A 20327-nucleotide genomic window follows, 5' to 3' on the forward strand; every position below is an offset into this window, starting at 1 on the left:
TATTTATCTTGGTAATTTCCTCGTTGATGGATTTTATTTTTTCACTGATATCATCGATGGATTTTTCACCGATATCATCGATGGATTTTTTATCGAGTTTTTCACTCATTGCGGTATTTATCTTGGTAATCTCATCGTTGATGGATTTTATTTTTTCACTGATATCATCGATGGATTTTTTATCGGGTTTTTCACTCATTGCAGTATTTATCTTAGCAATCTCATCGTTGATAGATTTTATTTTTCCATTGATGTCATCGCTTGATATTTTACTTGCTGCGGCATTTGTCTTAGTTTTCTCATCGATTTTCTGGTTCGTCAATATTCGAACTGCGTTAATGTCCTTATTGATTTGCACGATATCCTCATTGATTTTTACTATTTCTTTATTGAGTTCACCGTGTTTGGTTGATGCCTCATCGGTGATCTTTTTTATATCCTCGTCGAGTTTTTTACTGATATTTTTTGATATATCATCGATTTTTTTAAGATCATTAATTAATTTATTAAATCGCTTAGTAACTCTATCCTGGAGATCATCGTGTAATGCTTTATCGGCTTTTAGAAGCAACTTCGCTGATATTTCTTTTTCGGATTTTTCTGCTAATTCTGATTGGTGGTTAAATTTACTGATATGATCGTTATATTCTTCTCGCTTGATTATATCATCTATTTTGATATTGCTAGTTTGTAATCGCCCTTCTGCATTTTGAAAAACGGCAATTTCACCAGGATTTATCTCTGCCAACGATAGAAGATTATTAATATCGCTCTTGGTTGCAAACTTTGATGTATCGATGTCGCCAATTGTTTCTTTTTCTTTTTTCCTGAAAAAGGATCTACCGTAAATGTCAACCATGATATTTATCTACGGTATATTCAAATAAAATTTTGTGAGAAGGACGAGATGATTTTGAGATTGCATCAAGGACGTTAATTGATTCTGGACCGCATATAGGAGGATCCGCTAGTGTTTGTGTTGGAAGCGTTGAATACCAAACTGGAAGTTTCAACGAGGAGATGTATTTGAAAAATTCGTTTGGTGGCGCTAATCCGTATGAATCAAAGTAAATGATTTCGCGAGGATTAATCGCGTACGCAACCCAGTGAGTGCCAGGGCCGGAATTTTTATCGAGATTAATTATTCCTGTCTCGATAGGATTTGGTTTGTCTGGTAGTTGATCTCGCATAAATACGCCTCTAAAAAACTTTATTTTCTTCTTTTTTGCTTCACTGATTAAATCTAAATTTGTGGCTGGTAGGTTTATTTTAGGTTGGATCAGTATACTGGGGGTCGTCCTAGATAAAGGCCGGATCCTCGTTTTTGTGCCTGTCGTCGATAAATCATTCTCATGAGCAAGGGTATAGCGAGCGCTGCTGGTCCTGTTTTTTGTAAAAGACTTTTTATACTCTCCTGGATATGTTTTACGTTCTCCTCCTGGATATTTCCTCCTCTCTTTTTTTTACGATATTGTCCTCCGGTAATTTTTCGTGCTAGTGTGGAACCTAATTCACCTACCGCGCCTAATCCGAATGCTTTTCCAACCATTGGAAGAACCGATTTCGCAAGAGGCAGTAATGCTTGGAAAAATCCACCAACTTTTACCATGTCTCTGATTGCTCCTACTGAGAGATTTATGTGAACACCAGTATTTGCTGATTTGGCTCTGGTGAAATGTCTATGTTGATTTTTGGTTAACGATAGTTTGTTAGGTCCACCGTGAAGTTGGTCATTTTTCAAAGTTAAACTTAAACCTCGTTGTGCTGTTGTTGCCGCTTGAAGTTTTTTTTATCTGACCCGGAGTCAGAGTTACGCTGACGTGATCGTATGGCATATTATAATCCACTTCATCTAAATTTAGAATTTTCTCACATTCGTTCGACAGGAGCATCGATGATTCTCATTCTGCCACTTATTCCTTCTAGAATCATTGTTCTATCACTGAGGAGTACCGCAATTACTTTGTGATTAACAGCCCCTGTGTTAATTCTGGCCTTGAAATGAATATCGACAACCGATTGTTTTATCAAGTCGAGATGCTCCAGGGAAAAGTAGTAGATGGGATAAAGTTTATTAAAATCCAGCTGTGATATTTGTAATCCGGTATCGATATTTTGATCGCGACCCATAAAACTTAGCAATCGATGATATGCGCGTGCAGTGGAATAGTTGGCAAAATCAATGGATACTTCCTCGGATGGTTCTTGTTGACCGTTTATTCTCAACGAAACATTTGTTGCTGCAATTTTATCAAATACCATATGATTATACATTTGATGATATTTACTGGAACGCAGGAACGCAATAAAGATATGTCTTGGTGCGGAGGTACCTTGCTGCGATGCAATACGCCAAGTAAAATCACCATTAATATTAGTGGTTGCAGAATCAGTTGTTGTCGTCAACCATGACATTATAGATTTGCCGCCCTGATTCATGAATGATAATAATTTTTCTTCTTCGACTATTGATGGAGTTATCGCTGGCATCCACAAGGTAAATTTTAGTAAATTTACTTTACCACCATTATTCGTGGCATCATCGTCATGTGGTAAATTAGTAGCGGGATCGATAGTACCATGTCGCCAGATAGCATCATCGCTACTCGCTTTTCTGACAAACGATATGGTATGTTTTGCACCGTATATGACTTTTCTGAAATGTCTACAAAATCCAAATATATGAGATAACGGAATAGCGCATGAAAATCTTCTTTGTGCTGTTATTAGCATTTTTTTTCGCGTGGCATATCCAGCATTATAAGTTTCATCGGGTTTAATCATTAAAGCTGCAACGTCGGCATCATCGGCGGCGGCAGAAGCTTTTTTCGGCTTTCTTATTTCGTACGGAAGATCATTAGGGTTATCAGTAGTATCCTTGGCGAACATCATGCTAGGGCCGGCTGATTTAGTAAAATCATCCGAGTATCTCGCTAGGCCTATTATCGTTGTTGCTAAATCAATATCATCAGTAATTGACTCAATTTCTCTTCCGTCGATCATATAGGTAGCGTTTTTGAATAATGCCATAATACCGTTGTTAACCAATCCAACATTAAAATCATCTGCGTAATTGGCACCATTTTTTCTAACAATTTCGCCAACAACTTCGATATACGCCTCGGATGGAAGAAAATATCTTGTTGTATCGTGAACTTGAATTTCCAAACGAGTACTTGTATTTGGTTCAATCGCGATATACGAAAAATACTGGAAATCTCGCACAGATGTATCTCTGCCCACAGGCTCGTCCATGTCGAACACTTCGTTTGACACTTGTGCGAACATTATTAATAAGATTCTTATCTAAAACGAAGACCGCTGCCTGAGATAAAACCTATCCTGGGAATTTCATTTGCTAATTTTTTATTATTAATTTTTCCTGCTAGATTTGTATCAGCAATTCCATTTACCAAATTTGTCTTAGCAATTTCATTTACCAAATTTGTCTTAGCAATTTCATTTACCAAATTTGTCTCAGCAACTTCCTGCGTTAGTTCCTTTATTTTTTTATTTGCCGCACCATTTATAACTTTGCTAATCTCTGGTGGCATTTCGCTGGTGATAGGTAATTTGACGGGTTGTTTTTTACGTACTAAATTTGCTATTTTATTTTTGATAGCACTAAAACCTTTACTGGCTAAATTACTAATACCAGAAACAGCTGTCTCGCCGATTTTTCCTATTGCTTTTAATCCTAATTGTTTGATCGCGGGACCAATTTTAGGTGCTACTCGAGTAACGAGGCTTTTAACGATATCTCCAAATCCATTACCGTGAATATATTTGTATACAGGTAATCGAGAATTTACTATGCGGACCTGATTAGGTCTGCGTTGATGTTTATGAACAATCATATTATTTCAATTGTGTTGTTTTAATCAATGAGTTCATCGATAAATTCCTTATAAATGTGAGAATCAATTACACCACCACGGAATAATCGCTGACAAATATCTGATGCTTCGTTGATTATTTCAGGAGAATTATTTCCGGCTCGTTTTCCTCCGAATAATACTTCGAGACGAGATACGTCGTTGACAACGTTGTCGGGACAGATAGTATATCCGCTTCCTGTTTTTGGTTCTGAAGATGCCGATGGCGGTCTTTCTTCTTTTGGTCCTTCTTCATCTAATTCTCTTACTGCTTTTTTAAATCTGTTGTAACTTGGAAGATACGGATCAACTTTAATCCCTTTATTAGCAAAAAACACAGCTGGAACCCATTCCTCGGGAGTATATTTTTCAAAAGCTGTGGGACGTAAATATTTGCCTTTTTCATCATAACCATACTTGGCAATTCTGGCCAAGTCACCTTCAGCTAATTTTCTAAGTCCGTATGTTGTAAAATCTCCTTCAGTTTTTTTTTCATTCATTCTTGAAGTTTCTCCTGTCCATGATCCCGTAATCGGATCTTTTGTAAAACTTTCAAATTGATAAAATTGCGGTCCTCTAGCCTGAGCAGTTTTATATTTTATTCTGTATATCGCCCTGAACCAGCTATCTCGTGTTTTATAAGCTTTTTGTCCTTTTTCCGTTAAGTGCATATTTCTACTATCAAAACTTTTATTTGCATAATACGCAAGATCATCAAGATCCGTGGGATCAATTTGGTTTAGATCATTACTAACTATTAAAAAATTAGCATCCCTAAAATTTTCCTTTATATTCCAGATAGGATCGGGTCCCCTTATCACTTCCTCCTCTTTTTCTAGTTCTTCTTCTTTTTCTAGTTCTTCTTCTATCTTTTTTATTTGTTCTTTCTCCTCCCTTTTTAGTTCTTCTTTCTTCTCCTCTTCTATTTGTTCTTCCTGTGCTTGTGCTTGTGTTTGTGCTTGTGCTTGTGCTTGTGCTTGTGCTTGCGTTTGTGCTTGTGCTTGTGTTTGTGGTTGTGGTTGTGGTTGTGGTTGTACTCGTTGCGTTTGTGGTTGTACTTGCGGTTGTGCTCGTGGTTGTGCTTGCGGTTGTGCTCGTGGTTGTGCTCGTTGTGTTTGTATTATTCGTTCCGGCAACAATCGAGTGTGTTGCTCGATATCTTTTATCATAGGAATAAACCCGAGTTCCCTAAGTTCCTTATCTTTCTGTTGTTTGCCAAATGCGACTTGCTCGATCGCTCCGGTGACTGGACTCAACCACTTTGACGATACTTCACCAATATGATGCTGAGTATCATCGTACTCACGAACTTTTTTCTTAAATAATCGTTTTGTCGGAATAAGTTTTTTTACTGCCGCTAATTGTTCTCGCGCTAATCTAGCAGAATGAGGTTCTCCAACTGTGCTAGTTTTTCGACTCATCTTATTTTCAACTATATTGTTTTATTGTAAGATAAAATTAGTATCCGCAGCCGGACCTTGCAATCGCACATAAAATTTTCCTACCCCCCCCCTAAATTTTGTTGTTTTTTTTTATGCCTGAAATTGCATCCTGGGTCGAAATTTCGCAGATTAATTTGCGCAGGAGGGTTTATTTTTGAAATCTGAGGCTTCTACGGAGAAATGTTGTGTGGGAGGCTTAATTTTATCTGAGCCACCTGGTCTGTACAACTTCCCTTGTCGAGAATTATTTTTCTATCTTCTCGGCTACAAAATCGAGATACCCCCCCCCCCAAAATTGCATGTTTTTTTTTATGCCTGAAATTGCATTCTGGGTCGAATTTTCGCGGATTAATTTACGTAGGAGGCTTTATTTTTGAAATCTGAGGCTTCTACGGAGAAAGATTGCGTGAGAGGCTTATTTTTATCTGAGCCACCTGGTCTGTACAACTTCCCTGCTGCTTGCTCAGTTTTGTTGTTATTTTGGCTTTAACGCCATTTCTCAGCGCATTATATACTATACATGGCGACCAGTATAACTGGTGGAGGAAGAACCGCGTTAAGAACCACAGACCCACGAGAAGCTTCTGACAAGCTTTCGCGTATATCCAAATTGGTTGAACCAGAGACTCGATCCCACGTGGACAGACAGAGGTTAGATGGCAGTGATCAGTAAAGGCTAGCGCTTTAGACCGCTTAGCCACCCGGTCCCTACCAAATAACATACTCAATACTATGCACAATAAATTTAAAAAACCTGACTGAATTATGAGATATTCCACGAATTAACAGCGAGATTAGTAAGGAATTTAATCCTTTAATTCAGTTTTATACAGAAGATTTACCATGAAATTTAAAAGCCTTTTAAGGTTATATGGTGAGTAATTTTTTGTGTGCGTAACACAAGTTATTATATATATATATATATATATATATATATATATATATATATATATATATATATATATATATATATATATATATATCCGAAGACTGAAGTTTCAACTACATATGATGTTTTACTACTGATCTATTTCGAATTTGACTGCCTTTGCCCAGTAGAGTTGTACTTACTTTATACAACACATGTCGCTATCATTGCTCAGTTGCAGTATCGCATATGATCCGTTCAATTTTGCACATGATCCCAAACTTTGCCTTCGTTGTCTGAAAGTTGTTTGTTTCTTGGCCGGTTTGAACAGGCCTGGATAAAGTACATTCAGAGTCCTTTCATCTGGAGTGTCACTGTGAATATAAAGTAAAACAACAACGTAGCATACTATAAATATCAGAGATACCTGAGAATATGGATGGATTCATGCCCAATGCAGTTACATGAAAGCACAATATCCATACTCAAGATACGAGAGTAGGAATATATGGGCAAGGTAGTTCATGGAAGCACGATATAAAATACCTGATTTATTTGAGAATAGGTGTGGAGAACAAGAATAGAGAGAACACTCGCTGTGTCTATTGTTCTTTCTTATTATTTAATTATTTTGTTTTAAGGAAGAGAAAAGTACCATAGGTTTACCATTGTAAAGTAATGAGTTTGCAAGAGATTAATCTGTTTTCCATTTTTAGTAATCATATCATGCCTTCACAGATATGTTAATATCTATGCAATTAAGTGTCAACATGATCATATTCCATTGAAGTAATAACTGTAATAATGTAAGGATGTAACAATGCTATCAATCTGAATTAAATTGCAATTGCTGTGAAAAATATTCTACCGTCCATGGATGATTTACATTCATCTAAGAGGAAAAACTAATAATTTAACTCGTATGCCTTGCCTTGATTTGTCGTGTCTTGTCTTGTATATCACCTGTATTCTCGATATCTATGAAATTAAGTTCCTTAGCAAAAAGCAAATTACCTTATTAATGCCAGGTCAATTGAAACTCAGTTTGCCCTATTAATGCCAGGTCAATTGAAACTCAGTTTGCCCTATTAATGCCAGGTCAGTCAAACTGCCCATTACCATAATAATTCCAACTCAATCGAAACACAAATACCATACTAATGTTGGGTGAATTGAAAATGCAAATTACCATACAAATGTCAAGTCCGTGTCGCACAACATGGTCTTGGTGGACTTGTTCGTCATCAAGGCAGGAGACTCATTAGGGACATCTTTGAAGGTCGTCGACAAGGTCGACATCACGGCACCAGAAGCAACAAACAGTATGGGCAATACAGTCTTGATGTACATCTAAAACAACAAACAGTATAGGCAATAAAGTCAAGATGTACATCTAAAACAACAAACGGTATGGGCAATAAAGCCTTGATGTACATCTGAAACAACAAACTGTATGGGCAATAAAGTCTTGATGTGCATCTAAAACAACAAACAGTATGGGCAATAAAGCCTTGATGTGCATCTAAAACAACAAACAGTATAGGCAATAAAGCCTTGATGTATATCTAAAACAACAAACAGTATGAGCAATAAAGCCTTGATGTACATCTGAAACAACAAACAGTATGGGCAATAAAGCCTTGATGTACATCTAAATTAACAAAACAGCATAGGCAATAAAGTCTGGATGTACATCTAAAACAACAAACAGTATGGGCAATAAAGCCCTGATGTACATCTTAAACAACAAACAGTGTAGGCAATAAAGTCTTCATGTACATCAAAAACAACAAACAGTATGGGCAATAAAGCCTTGATGTACATCTAAAACAACAAAAACAGTATAGGCAATAAAGTCTTGATGTACATCTAAAACAACAAACACTATAGGCAATAAAGTCTTGATGTACATCTTAAACAACAAACAGTATAGGCAATAAAGCCTTGATGTACATCTAAAACAACAAACAGTATAGGCAATAAAGTCTTGATGTACATCTTAAACAACAAACAGTATAGGCAATAAAGCCTTGATGTACATCTAAAACTACAAACAGTATAGGCAATAAAGCCTTGATGTACATCTAAAACAACAGTATGGGCAATAAAGCCTTGATGTACATCTGAAACAACAAACAGTATGGGCAATAAAGCCTTGATGTACATCTGAAACAACAAACAATATAGGCAATAAAGCCTTGATGAACATCTGAAACAACAAACAGTATGGGCAATAAAGCCTTGATGTACATCTAAAGCAACAAACAGTGTAGGCAATAAAGTCTTCATGTACATCAAAAACAACAAACAGTATAGGCAATAAAGCCTTGATGTACATCTAAAACAACAAAAACAGTATAGGCAATAAAGTCTTGATGTACATCTAAAACAACAAACACTATAGGCAATAAAGTCTTGATGTACATCTTAAACAACAAACAGTATAGGCAATAAAGCCTTGATGTACATCTAAAACAACAAACAGTATAGGCAATAAAGTCTTGATGTACATCTTAAACAACAAACAGTATAGGCAATAAAGCCTTGATGTACATCTAAAACTACAAACAGTATAGGCAATAAAGCCTTGATGTACATCTAAAACAACAGTATGGGCAATAAAGCCTTGATGTACATCTGAAACAACAAACAGTATGGGCAATAAAGCCTTGATGTACATCTGAAACAACAAACAATATAGGCAATAAAGCCTTGATGAACATCTGAAACAACAAACAGTATGGGCAATAAAGCCTTGATGTACATCTAAAGCAACAAACAGTGTAGGCAATAAAGTCTTCATGTACATCAAAAACAACAAACAGTATAGGCAATAAAGCCTTGATGTACATCTAAAGCAACAAACAGTATAGGCAATAAAGTCTTGATGTGTATCTAAAACAACAAACAGTATAGGCAATAAAGTCTTGATGTACATCTAAAACAACAGTATGGGCAATAAAGCCTTGATGTACATCTAAAGCAACAAACAGTATGGGCAATAAAGCCTTGATGTACATCTAAAGCAACAAACAGTGTAGGCAATAAAGTCTTCATGTACATCTAAAACAACAAACAGTATAGGCAATAAAGCCTTGATGTACATCTAAAGCAACAAACAGTATAGGCAATAAAGTCTTGATGTGTATCTAAAACAACAAACAGTATAGGCAATAAAGTCTTGATGTACATCTAAAACAACAGTATGGGCAATAAAGCCTTGATGTACATCTAAAGCAACAAACAGTATGGGCAATAAAGCCTTGATGTACATCTAAAGCAACAAACAGTGTAGGCAATAAAGTCTTCATGTACATCTAAAACAACAAACAGTATAGGCAATAAAGCCTTGATGTACATCTAAAGCAACAAACAGTATAGGCAATAAAGTCTTGATGTGTATCTAAAACAACAAACAGTATAGGCAATAAAGTCTTGATGTACATCTAAAACAACAGTATGGGCAATAAAGCCTTGATGTACATCTAAAGCAACAAACAGTATGGGCAATAAAGTCTTGATGTACATCTAAAACAACAAACAGTATGGGCAATAAAGCCTTGATGTACATCTAAAACAACAAACAGTATGGGCAATAAAGTCTTGATGTACACCTAAAACAACAAACAGTATAGGCAATAAAGTCTTGATGTACATCTAAAACAACAAAAACAGACCATATTACTGTTGATAATCCTATAAGAGAACGTAATTTATGCTGAAGCTTATTTCCGGTAGGAAATGTAAACCCATAAATAAATTGAATCTGACTCTAACTGACCATTCGCCTGAGCAAGATAAAACCGACAAAACAAATTCAACGCTACCCCGACCCCCACCCCCACAGATAAACGAAACAAAGAACAAAGTGAAATAAAGCACCATAACACCCACCCACCCTACAACAAACATACTTTTTCCGCTTTGCTAGCGATTTAGTTTTCTAAAAGGCAAATTTTCTTCTTTGGACAATTTTACAATATACTTCGATGTCAATTAAGGTTAAACTACACTTACTATCGAAAAAAAATTGGGTGAAATATAGTGTAGTTATAAGGATTTCAAATTATATGTAGGTTGTATTAGAATCTATCCAGTTTGACAACTGTATTGATTCAAGGTTGACAACTTTGACAACTATATTTATTCAAGGTTGACAACCATATTGACTCAAGATGACAACCATATTGATTCAAGGTTGACAACTATATTGACTCAATATGACAACTATATTGATTCAAGGTTGACAACTATATTAATTCAAGGTTGACAACTATATTGGTTCAAGGTTGACAGCTATATGGATTTGGTCAGAAGTAACAATTCTACATTTAATAAAGGATAACAATATTTAGTTAACATTACGTTGGAGAAACATCTTAACTCATCCCCCAAAAATGCAAAAATATATAAAATATTAAACTGAGTGTGACGAATCTTCATACTGTACTCGATTTACACTTACTTGTGATGGTTACGGATTAAAATATAATTTTTTGAAACTGCCTTTTTCTTCCCGACAAAAGAGAGTAAATGACAAGAGACTTTTCAGCATTTGGTAAATAATAAGAAAATAGGACGGGTGGTGTTGAAGTTATAAAAATATAAAATGACACATGTTACGTGAAAATAGCGAAACCGACAAAGATCATTTAGTGGGCAATGTTCCTATTGGTTTTGGTTTAGTCTGGTGATTTACGGCACAGCAACATAAGTCGCTTATTTAGCCCCGTGGCAATCTGAGTAAAATGTCGTGCCCAAGGTACATACCATAGTAGCTGATATAAGCTGGTCCGATGGTGGGATTTGAACCCGTGTCCTTTGAATCATGCGTTCAGCACACTAACAATTAAGCCAAAATCCTATTAATTCAACCCTTCTCCAGATGCGATTAGATATCCATGTATATACCAAGGTTACTGCAAAAGCAAGTTGTCCATTGGACAGTCTTGCAGAATTGAGGTTTTGTGTCAGTTCTGTGGATCTCGAAGAATCAGCAAAAGTTATCTTACACCTCTGCGACCCACCGCCACCACGAAAAGGCTCCCCCTCACCCGAAGAAGGCAATCCCTCACAAACAGCTATTTGTTCATGAAAGAGCCGGTAACACTGGATGTCCTTACACGCTGACAACAGACCTATCTGGAATCACTTGCGAAAACAAACTTAAACGAAACTAGTACGTTTAAGTCCATGTGAAAATATAGTCAATAACACCTGTTATACTGGTGATCACGGTACTGCAAACAAGAGGAACCTCCTTTATACTTATATTTCTTAAACTCCTGACAGATCTAATTATACAGAGCCTAACATAGACAAACTTACTGCCTTCGTGATGGAATTCTGTTTTATCTGCACTTTCGGAAATTATTGAGTAAATATGTCAGAAAGCATTTTTGGGGATATCTTAACAAATATTATCTCGTCCACAAATCGGAGTCATATTTCCGACAACAACGATCATGTCAAACTGTACTGACAAAAATTATATATCTTGTAACTGGCGAATCAGGAGAACTTGCATTCTCGTTGGTTTTATAAAACGCATTCATTTTGAGTCACAGTTCAGTGCTCATTAAAAAAACTACTAGCCTGATAGTTTTCTTCAAACTTTGTTACTTGGTTCACGTCGTATCTCACTAACAGACCCCAGGTTGTTCTCAAGAGTAAATATTCAAGTGGTGTTCATCAAACCTCTACATTGGGATTTATTTTAATGCTTATCAATGACAGCCTTGCATCCAATGCACTCAAGCACAAATCTTTTCGCGAACGCTTCTACAAGGCATTCATCTGTTAAATATCTCAGCTCCATCAACCATGCATATTAATGCATCTAAGACACCAAAGGCAACGTCTATCCGTTAACATGGATTTACTTATAACTTAAAATGGATAAGACGTGTGTAGTGTTAAAAATTAAACAGAACTTATTGCTATCTACATTGGTCAGTATCTGATCTGGAAGTAGTAAATGGGGATAATATAGTGACAAGGGGACTTCAATGTTAAATTAGTGGATTTTTTACCCTGGCGACAAGGGAAATTTAACATGGGGAATTTTAACATGGATGGGACTATAGAGCGACAAAAATATTGGGACAGTATAGCTATAAGGGTATGGGACTGTATAGCGACAAGGGAAATTTAATATGGGGAATATTGGGTCTGTATACCGACAAGGAAAAGTGGGGTTGTTGTATAGGGACAATCGGATAGGAATGGAACAGGTCAGGTGACGTCACGGTACTGAAGATTGGTAGCAACAATGCAATGGGCTGACCTCAATCGGATCAAATAGCGGGGAAAAACCTAGAACGCTTGGCGACACATATGCATATATAAAACATACAACATACATACATAGTTTGAAACAAACAACTATATAACCGACTAAAAGGATTTTGTGGCAAGAAAGAAAATCTTTTGAGGCATATGAGTGGCCCTGAAAAGGGCTTTTGGGTTCTTCTTCTATTTTCTCCACTTCTACCTTCTTCTCACTTTCTCTATTATTCCCTTATTTTACTTCTCTGGCATCCAGTCAGGATGTCCCATAGATCTAAACCTTTCCTGCACCTTGATCCAGTTTTCATTCAGTCTTTCAAGGTTCTCTTTTTTTTCTGTTTTCTTTGTCTATTTTCTTTTTTGCCCAGTTATCTTTTATCTTCTTCCCTTCCTCTTTCTGCACCTTTCTCATCATTTTTTCAGCTTTCTTTAATTGGTCTAATTCCAACTTCACACAAGACCACTATGTCAAATGCTCTATTTGTTCTAAAAAGCACCTGATTTTGATCACGACATCAAATAGTACCTACTTCAATGTTCCAGCTCTAACATACTGAGGTTGAATAACACCTCTTAATTTCTCCACTTTCTCCAATATCATGCCTTTCACCAAATCTCTCGCTGGTCACAAAGTCTAGGATACCTGGATACGTCCATTCATCTGCAAAATGGTCTCCGGTCACTTTCAACATTCTGACATTTTCTATCACTTCAGGCTTCGGTATGGTGGCTCTCTACAGTTTCGTATTTTGCATAGGGTTAGGATTTTAAAGAAAAAGAGTTTTACCGGCATTCCTCACTGGTTATACTAGCTATTTAAAAAAGACCTTGTATATCTTAGGTATAACGCAAAGAACCTTTAATTCCCTTTATTTTGGTGTATGATTGATGGGTGTACTATGGGTTATAGAGTATACAGCTTGGCCTTACTTCAAATGTGCACCTTTCAAAAAAGTGCTAATTCTACTTGGTCATTTTCACTTCCTGAACTTCAGAGGTAAATTGTATAAAAAAGAGCCGATAACTTTTTTTACATTTTATATGTTTGGTAATTCATTCATTGCACTTTCAGAAGCTGGTATTGTCTAGTCTGGCAAAATTCATTTTCCCTATTTTAATAGCTGCTATGTATAGTGTACTTTAGACTAATTCAGGCTGATTTTTTAACACAAGGGATCAGTCATTTTAGTTAGCAGTATGTTTAAATCATGTAAAATTTCCAAAAGTACAATATCCAAAAGAAATATCATCCATATTACATTAATGTAGCATAGAGGTATGCCAACACCATGCATGTTTTAAATGCGAACTACTTCACCTTACATACGTCACTCTCCCAAAAGTACATATTTTCTGGTATAGAAGGCCTATAGTCCCATCCATGTTAAAATTCTATAAAGAAAATATAGGTATTATTTTTGTATGATTTAATTATGTTTATATGGCTGAAACATTTAAGTCGCAAGCATCAAAACAATCCTTTTGAATAATTCTCCTGCCTTTCCCCCCACAGAACAGTATTTGTGAGTGTCAGAGTCTCTAACAAGTCCAGCCTCCCCCCCCCCCATGATAAAAAGTGAGCTATTTTAAGAATGCACATTACATTTTGTAAACATAGCAACCAATGTTATGCTGAATGACAGGAACATGAAACTAGCCAGAATTATTTCTGAGATATCAACAATGAATTTTACAATTAGAAAAGAGAGGTAACTCATCAGGTTCATAAAGATCAAAGGTCAAAGTGTCAAATATTTGCCTATTGTTTAATATGGAAGAAGCGAATTCACTTTCTCTTCATTTGTTTTTTATTTCATTGCAAAAAAAATGAAAAGAAACATTTTCACCATAATTTCTGTCACTTATTGCAACAGTTTTAAATTTAAGTTGACTCTATTCCTATATTCTAAGCACTTCTCATTTCCCCATAATTAAGGTCACTGCTCACACAAACATACCTCATGGCAAATTATGTAAGCAAGAGCAAAATGATCATAATTAGCTTATTTTCCTGCTTAACATGAATATGAATGTACCATTTTATTCAGAACATCATACATAATTATATGAAAATAAAAAAATAATTGCAAACATTTTTATATTTGTTTTAAGGTGGCGCTCTACAGTTTCGTATTTTGCATAGGGTTAGGATTTTAAAGAAAAAGAATTTCCCCGGCTTTCCTCACTGGTTATACTGGGTATTTAAAAAAGACCTTGTATATCTTACGTATAATGCAAAGAACCTTTAATTCCCTTTATGGTATACTATGGGTTATAGAGCACCGACTTCCTCACCAGTTTCAATAATTGAAACTAACAGTCTGTGTCTAGGTTGGTTAAGATGGATACTTTGTAGGTGTATAGGGTAGGTAATGGGGTAGTCAGTAAGATGAAAGGTCAAACCGGTCTAAATATGAAGGCAGGATTAGATTAATATGGCCTTATTAGTTTGGTTGGGGTTATGGATATTGTGGTATAGTAATTCGGGGTAAGTACATAGATAACCAATTTTCTTTAGCGAGCTAGTTAATTGTTTTCCTTGGCTCTTTATATCTCGGGCATATATTGAATACGTGCCGGAGATCTTCGTCATCAATGCAATTGGGACATTTTGCTCCATTTTCTCTATTAGCCAGAACATATTTCGCCATTCTACCAAAAAGTATGTTTTTATTGTTTTGATTCGGTTTATGATCCGTTGATGATGTTTGTTGTTTGTTGACGGTGCTTTGATCTTGCTACCCACTGTTTTATGAATCGAGTACAGCGTGCGTCCTTTGGGGCATGTATCCCATTCAGTTTGCCATTTAGAGTCGATTTGTTTGGATATCATGCTGTATAATTCTGAAACGCTGTAATCGACTAGGGCCGATTTCGGTTCGTTGAGTTGGTTCTTTGTCGATAAGAGGGCCCTGTCATTGCATGGGATGTTGATATGGGACGGACCCATACGAATTGTACAATTTGGTCTTGTTTTTCCATATTTGTAAGCATCAAGTTTGTTTCTTTTAGGAGGTTTTTACGCCAATTTGAATTGCGTTTCGAAGGTTTTTAGTACACTAAGCGAATTGTTGATTATTAATGTTTTTCTAAACTTTTTTTGGTATGCTATCTTCAAACTTGAAATATGGCCAGAATTCTGCTGTATATATTGAACAATTACCCGGAAGTCTGCTTCCTATAACCTTATTCAATTCCGGGATAGTAATGGCAGAACGCATTTCTGTCTGGGTTGTTTGATTTTGATCCGTCTGTTCCTTATAAGAATTGTCCTGTATAGTAATGATCTTTGATTTTATTTATAATGGTTGGTCTTTGTTGGAGCCGAAAGTTGTTGCTAAGGTGTTGATGCTGGGTTTTTATTGCTTGTCCATGGTGTGGGGTCTGTGTATCGCGTGGGTTCTGGATGAAGACAGTCAATTTGTAAGTCTTTACATAGTGTATGGATCTTTTTTCTGGATGGTGGATAAGGGACGAGTCTCTGGCTTGAATGGGATGTTGCATTTGTTAATGACGTCCCTTGTGGAGTGGCTTGGGTTGTGTATGGACATTCTGGCGGCATATCTTAGTGTCAATTCTTCTCTTCTCAATGTTAACAATGTTTCGCCTGTAAGGATCTGAAGCTATTCTTTGAAGGTGTATGTAAGTGTACCTGTAATATACGCAACGCTTTAGTTTGGATTGTGTCGAGGCGTTTGAGGAGTGATGGCTTAGTTGAGGCGTAAATCTGGCATCCATAATCCAGCGTGGACCTAATTAAGGCCCGGTAGATTGTTACGAGTGTGTCTTGGTCTGTACCACACTTTAGACCTTTTGATGTTTTTAGTAGGTTTAGATCTCCATTACATTTGAGTATTAGCGCAGTGATGTGATGTTTCCATGAGAAACGCTGGTCGTAATACAAACCTAAAAGCATTGCTACTATTTCAAATTTGATGGGTTCGTTTCGTATGTACAGGGTTGAGGGTTCTATAGTGTACCCTTTATGGGGGGGGGGGAAATAGAATTCCAGTAGTTTTTCTTTTTGATAGCTTGAACCCCCATTTGTCGGCTTATTTGCCAATGTTAATTAAATTGGCTTGCAGTTCAGTAGTTAACTGTTGGCTGCGTGAGTTGCCCACTTTCCATATGCCACTGTCGTCAGCAAATTGCGATAGATCGATTGTACTGAGGTCCACAGAGCATTCTAGGTCATTGATCATTATACTAAATAGGTTCGGGTTTATTACACTTCCTTGGGGGTTGCAATTTTCTAATACATATTCTTCAGGTGGGGGACACGACCAATGCTTGGATGGTAAGATTGGTTGTACGCTTGAATCAAGTGCGTTAAGACGTCGATGTACTTGAGTGTGTGTTGGTGCTTACAATATTTCCACATGCGTTCTTTCAAGGTGCGTTGAAAACGTTCCACGATGCTGGCTTTGGTTTCGAGATTTTTGGTCCTAAAAAGAGAATGTCTCGTTTCTTTATTTCTTTTTGGAAAGCTTAGTTCAGAAATTCTGTAACTTTGTCGGTTTGCCATCAATGATGGTGAACGACCGCTTTGTTTCGACACCAGTTTGAGGGCTCGCACTAACTCACTGCTCGATTTGGAAGTCAAAGGTACGACCCAGGGAAATTTGGAAACTACGTCGATGACACAAAACTAATATTTGTAGCCACAATTGTAGGTAGTCAAATGAGAGGCATCGGTTAAATCAGCTTGCCATTGACGATCCATGCCCTCCACTCGGGTGCGATTTCTGGAAATTTTCGACGAAAGGGTTTGTGTAATGTGTACGTGCCTTGTTCTTGTAGCCATCGTTGCACTGGAGGTAAACGGAGACTTTTTAAGTCGAATTTTGGCAGCACGATACAATTTCTGAACTCCTCTGTATCCCACAGGATGGGATTGGTCGTGGTAAATGATGGCTAACACCGTCTCCATTTTTCTTAATAGGTCACCCACTCTTCACTGATGCTACTACTTTTTGTGTGGTATTTTCTTGGCTTGTAAAGCTTTGCGTGTCTGGCAAGCGATATGTGTCGAGGAGTAGGAGAATGTCTGAACAGTGGTAATCGGTTCTTGTTTAACTTCTGCTTTCACTTCTTTCCTTTTCTCTTCTGATAAAGAAGGGGTAGCCATAATCTTTTTAATCCATCCAAATTTGGATGTAGATGGCGTTGTGAACTTGCATACTTTTTCTGGTGGAGTTTGAAATTCTTCCTCCTTTGATTTTTCTGTCTTGGTCACTGGGGCAGTTGTGGTGGACCTTATCTCAGGTCTTAAAATCATTCAGAGTAGGATTAGCAGTTTCGTCTACAGATTTCTGGTGAAGGAGTTTCAGTCGTTGCAATAGTTGACCGTACTTTGCGATTTTTCTGTTTCAGACGAATCGTTGCGATCCATCAACGACTGCAATTTGTGTTGTAACTGGGACATCTCGGTCAAATGAGGATTGAGAGGCAAATGCGGGGTCAGTTCTTGCCAATGATGGTATTCCATCTATCGTGTGTAAGGCACTAAAGCCAGTTTTAGTCCTTCCATCGGATTTCATTAGTCACATCTGAAAGTTATTACTCAAAAGGTCTCTTTTATCTTCCTGGTATTTTTTATCTTGCTCCCATGAGTCCTCCCAGCATTGTTCCCAATACTCCTTTCAGTAGTGAAAGAGATGGGTACGAAATTGCAAATAATCGTGGGTGGTTGGTTTTAAATCCACGAGTAATTAGGAGTGTGGGGTTTGAGTGACATCGTCGTACGCATGAGTCAGCCAAGGCGATCCTACCTGTTTGTCTAAGACTTTCACTTGCGGTTTATCTCTAGGGCTTTTAAACAAGACCACGTAATGAGCATTGAAACTAATGGTGCGATGGGCTTTACTTTGTTGAAATAAATTTTGAGTCATATAAATGACACTGGCATTACGATCATGCCCTTTGCGCGTAAGCCACAGTTTAATTTCTTCTTCGTCTTCGCCTAAAATGTCGTCGAAAATGACCAAATGGGTTTGACGGGAATCAGACACGGTTCCGTCGTCTTCGCCAGGAATGTCTTCCACAAACACGATTGGATCGCCTTGACTTTCTCGCAAATGGCTGTACGCCGATTGCCACTCTTTGTAACACCACACGATCCGTTGAGGTGGACGGTGCATCAAAATGAGTTTTATGTTCGATGAAACGTTTGACAAATTTGGTTTCGCCTGAACCGCTAGGTCCGGCAATTAACATGTTAAAGGGATGGCAAAGATTCAAGGCCTCCAAACTGGCGCGATCTAAATGTTCGTCAATGACTTTGAAAGTGGCAGAAGAGAGAGTATAGACAGCAGAGGTAGCCATCGTAGTGTAGAAATGTCACTTTTGATACGAAGACAAACAAGAGAAGAGTTTTTATACTTTGTTGAGGACACGTTTATTGATTTTTTAAAATGGAACAACACGAAAAACAAAAATACATAAAAGTCAAAGGATTAATTACAACGATAAAATACACATCAAAACGATCAAAGTGGAATATAAACAAGTCTCTGTACAACATTTTTTTGGTAACCAAGGTGTCCTAGGGACAGCGTGTAATGTTATTACAGTCTCTACATGGGGTACAGTCACACAGGTGTCCTCCTGGATTGGTCTTTCGGTAATGTCCATGACAATCCTATCCTGATGGGAGTCTTTTCCCTCGATGTCGGGTTCTGTTTATTCTGACACTGTCATTAACATAGGTTAGAAAGTAACTTTTTTCACTATACGTTTGAATTGAGGATAACAACTCGTGGGCATAATTGGCCCCTTCTTTGGTCAAAGCCTCGAACTCCAACTTTTTCAGTCACGTACATCTGTGCAGTGAGGGTGTAAGTCACAAGCTACATACACATCATCGTACACATCTTCAGTACCTAAATGTTGTGGAATGTTTTTTCTCCGTAGAGGTCGAGAAGTATGCAAATGAAAACGCAAGGCTTTTAACAAAATGAGTCTCTCGTGGACATTTAAAGGGACCACTTTCATGTCTTATTTGGTAGTACATACTGATCGTAAAGAGTCCACAAGGAATCGACTGGTAAACAAAATCACAGAAAGCAAGTCACTAAGACACACACCACACAACGACCCAAAGCAATGGACACAGTTCATGTAATAAGAGGCGGTAGTCCACTACCGTTTAAATACTCTCGTTGCTTTCCTTCCACGGAATCTGTTGTATCACCAGTGATAAATGTCGTGGCACGACAGCCCGTTTTATATGTTCTCTTGTCAACTATGTATGATGATGTCAGTCAGTAGTAATACCTACGTTAGGGGACACTTCTAATTGACCTTATTTTATTTTAAATCTTCTCCTAGAACGAAAGTAATGGACATAGTGAGTTATTTCTGACCACTGCCATTCAGGTTAATGTGAATAAAATCTTGTAATATAAACGGTCTAAAGCGGAATAATCGGATGAAATCAAACTTGATCCAGAGAAGTCTGACGAGTTTGTCGACATTTTCACTTTCCTCTTGTGAATTTCTCGACACAAAAGTTATACAGTTACCAATTTAGATTGTCTTCTGACAAGTCCCTGACAAACATCCTTGTAGATGTTCTCTTGCAGTTCGTTTGGTAATCTTTGAATATTACGTTTCAAATAGGGTTTAAATAATTGTCTCGGTGTTGTTCAACGTTTGAATCCTAGCAAAGCTGGTTTCTTAAACGATATGACATGCCACTTCAATGACTAGGTCCCACTAAAGGTAGGTAGTGACAATGCGGTGACCACCGAACATGTTTTAGGTAAGCCGAATCTTTCTGCTCCCACTTGTGTAGTGACATACCGTAACTGAAGCACTTGACCTTATCCCCTTCGCCCAACTATATAAATCCGG

The 20327-nt window shown here is 37.3% G+C and overlaps 1 protein-coding gene across 1 annotated transcript in view; it reads right to left on the minus strand.

Moving 5' to 3' along the window:
• The window catches only part of LOC149776571 (uncharacterized), a 95650-nt gene that overhangs the window by 14527 nt on the left and 60796 nt on the right, over positions 1–20327 (minus strand). The window contains exons 2-3 of the mRNA XM_089942454.1: positions 7375–7535; positions 6389–6559 (exon numbers count right to left, since the gene is read on the minus strand). Of these exons, the coding sequence (XP_089798580.1) occupies positions 6389–6559; positions 7375–7535 (332 nt within the window). The remainder of the gene's footprint in view (positions 1–6388; positions 6560–7374; positions 7536–20327) is intronic.

Source organism: Sinohyriopsis cumingii, chromosome 18, assembly GCF_028554795.1.
Source record: "Sinohyriopsis cumingii isolate HCF-2022 chromosome 18, ASM2855479v2, whole genome shotgun sequence".
Classification (NCBI taxonomy): domain Eukaryota; kingdom Metazoa; phylum Mollusca; class Bivalvia; order Unionida; family Unionidae; genus Sinohyriopsis; species Sinohyriopsis cumingii.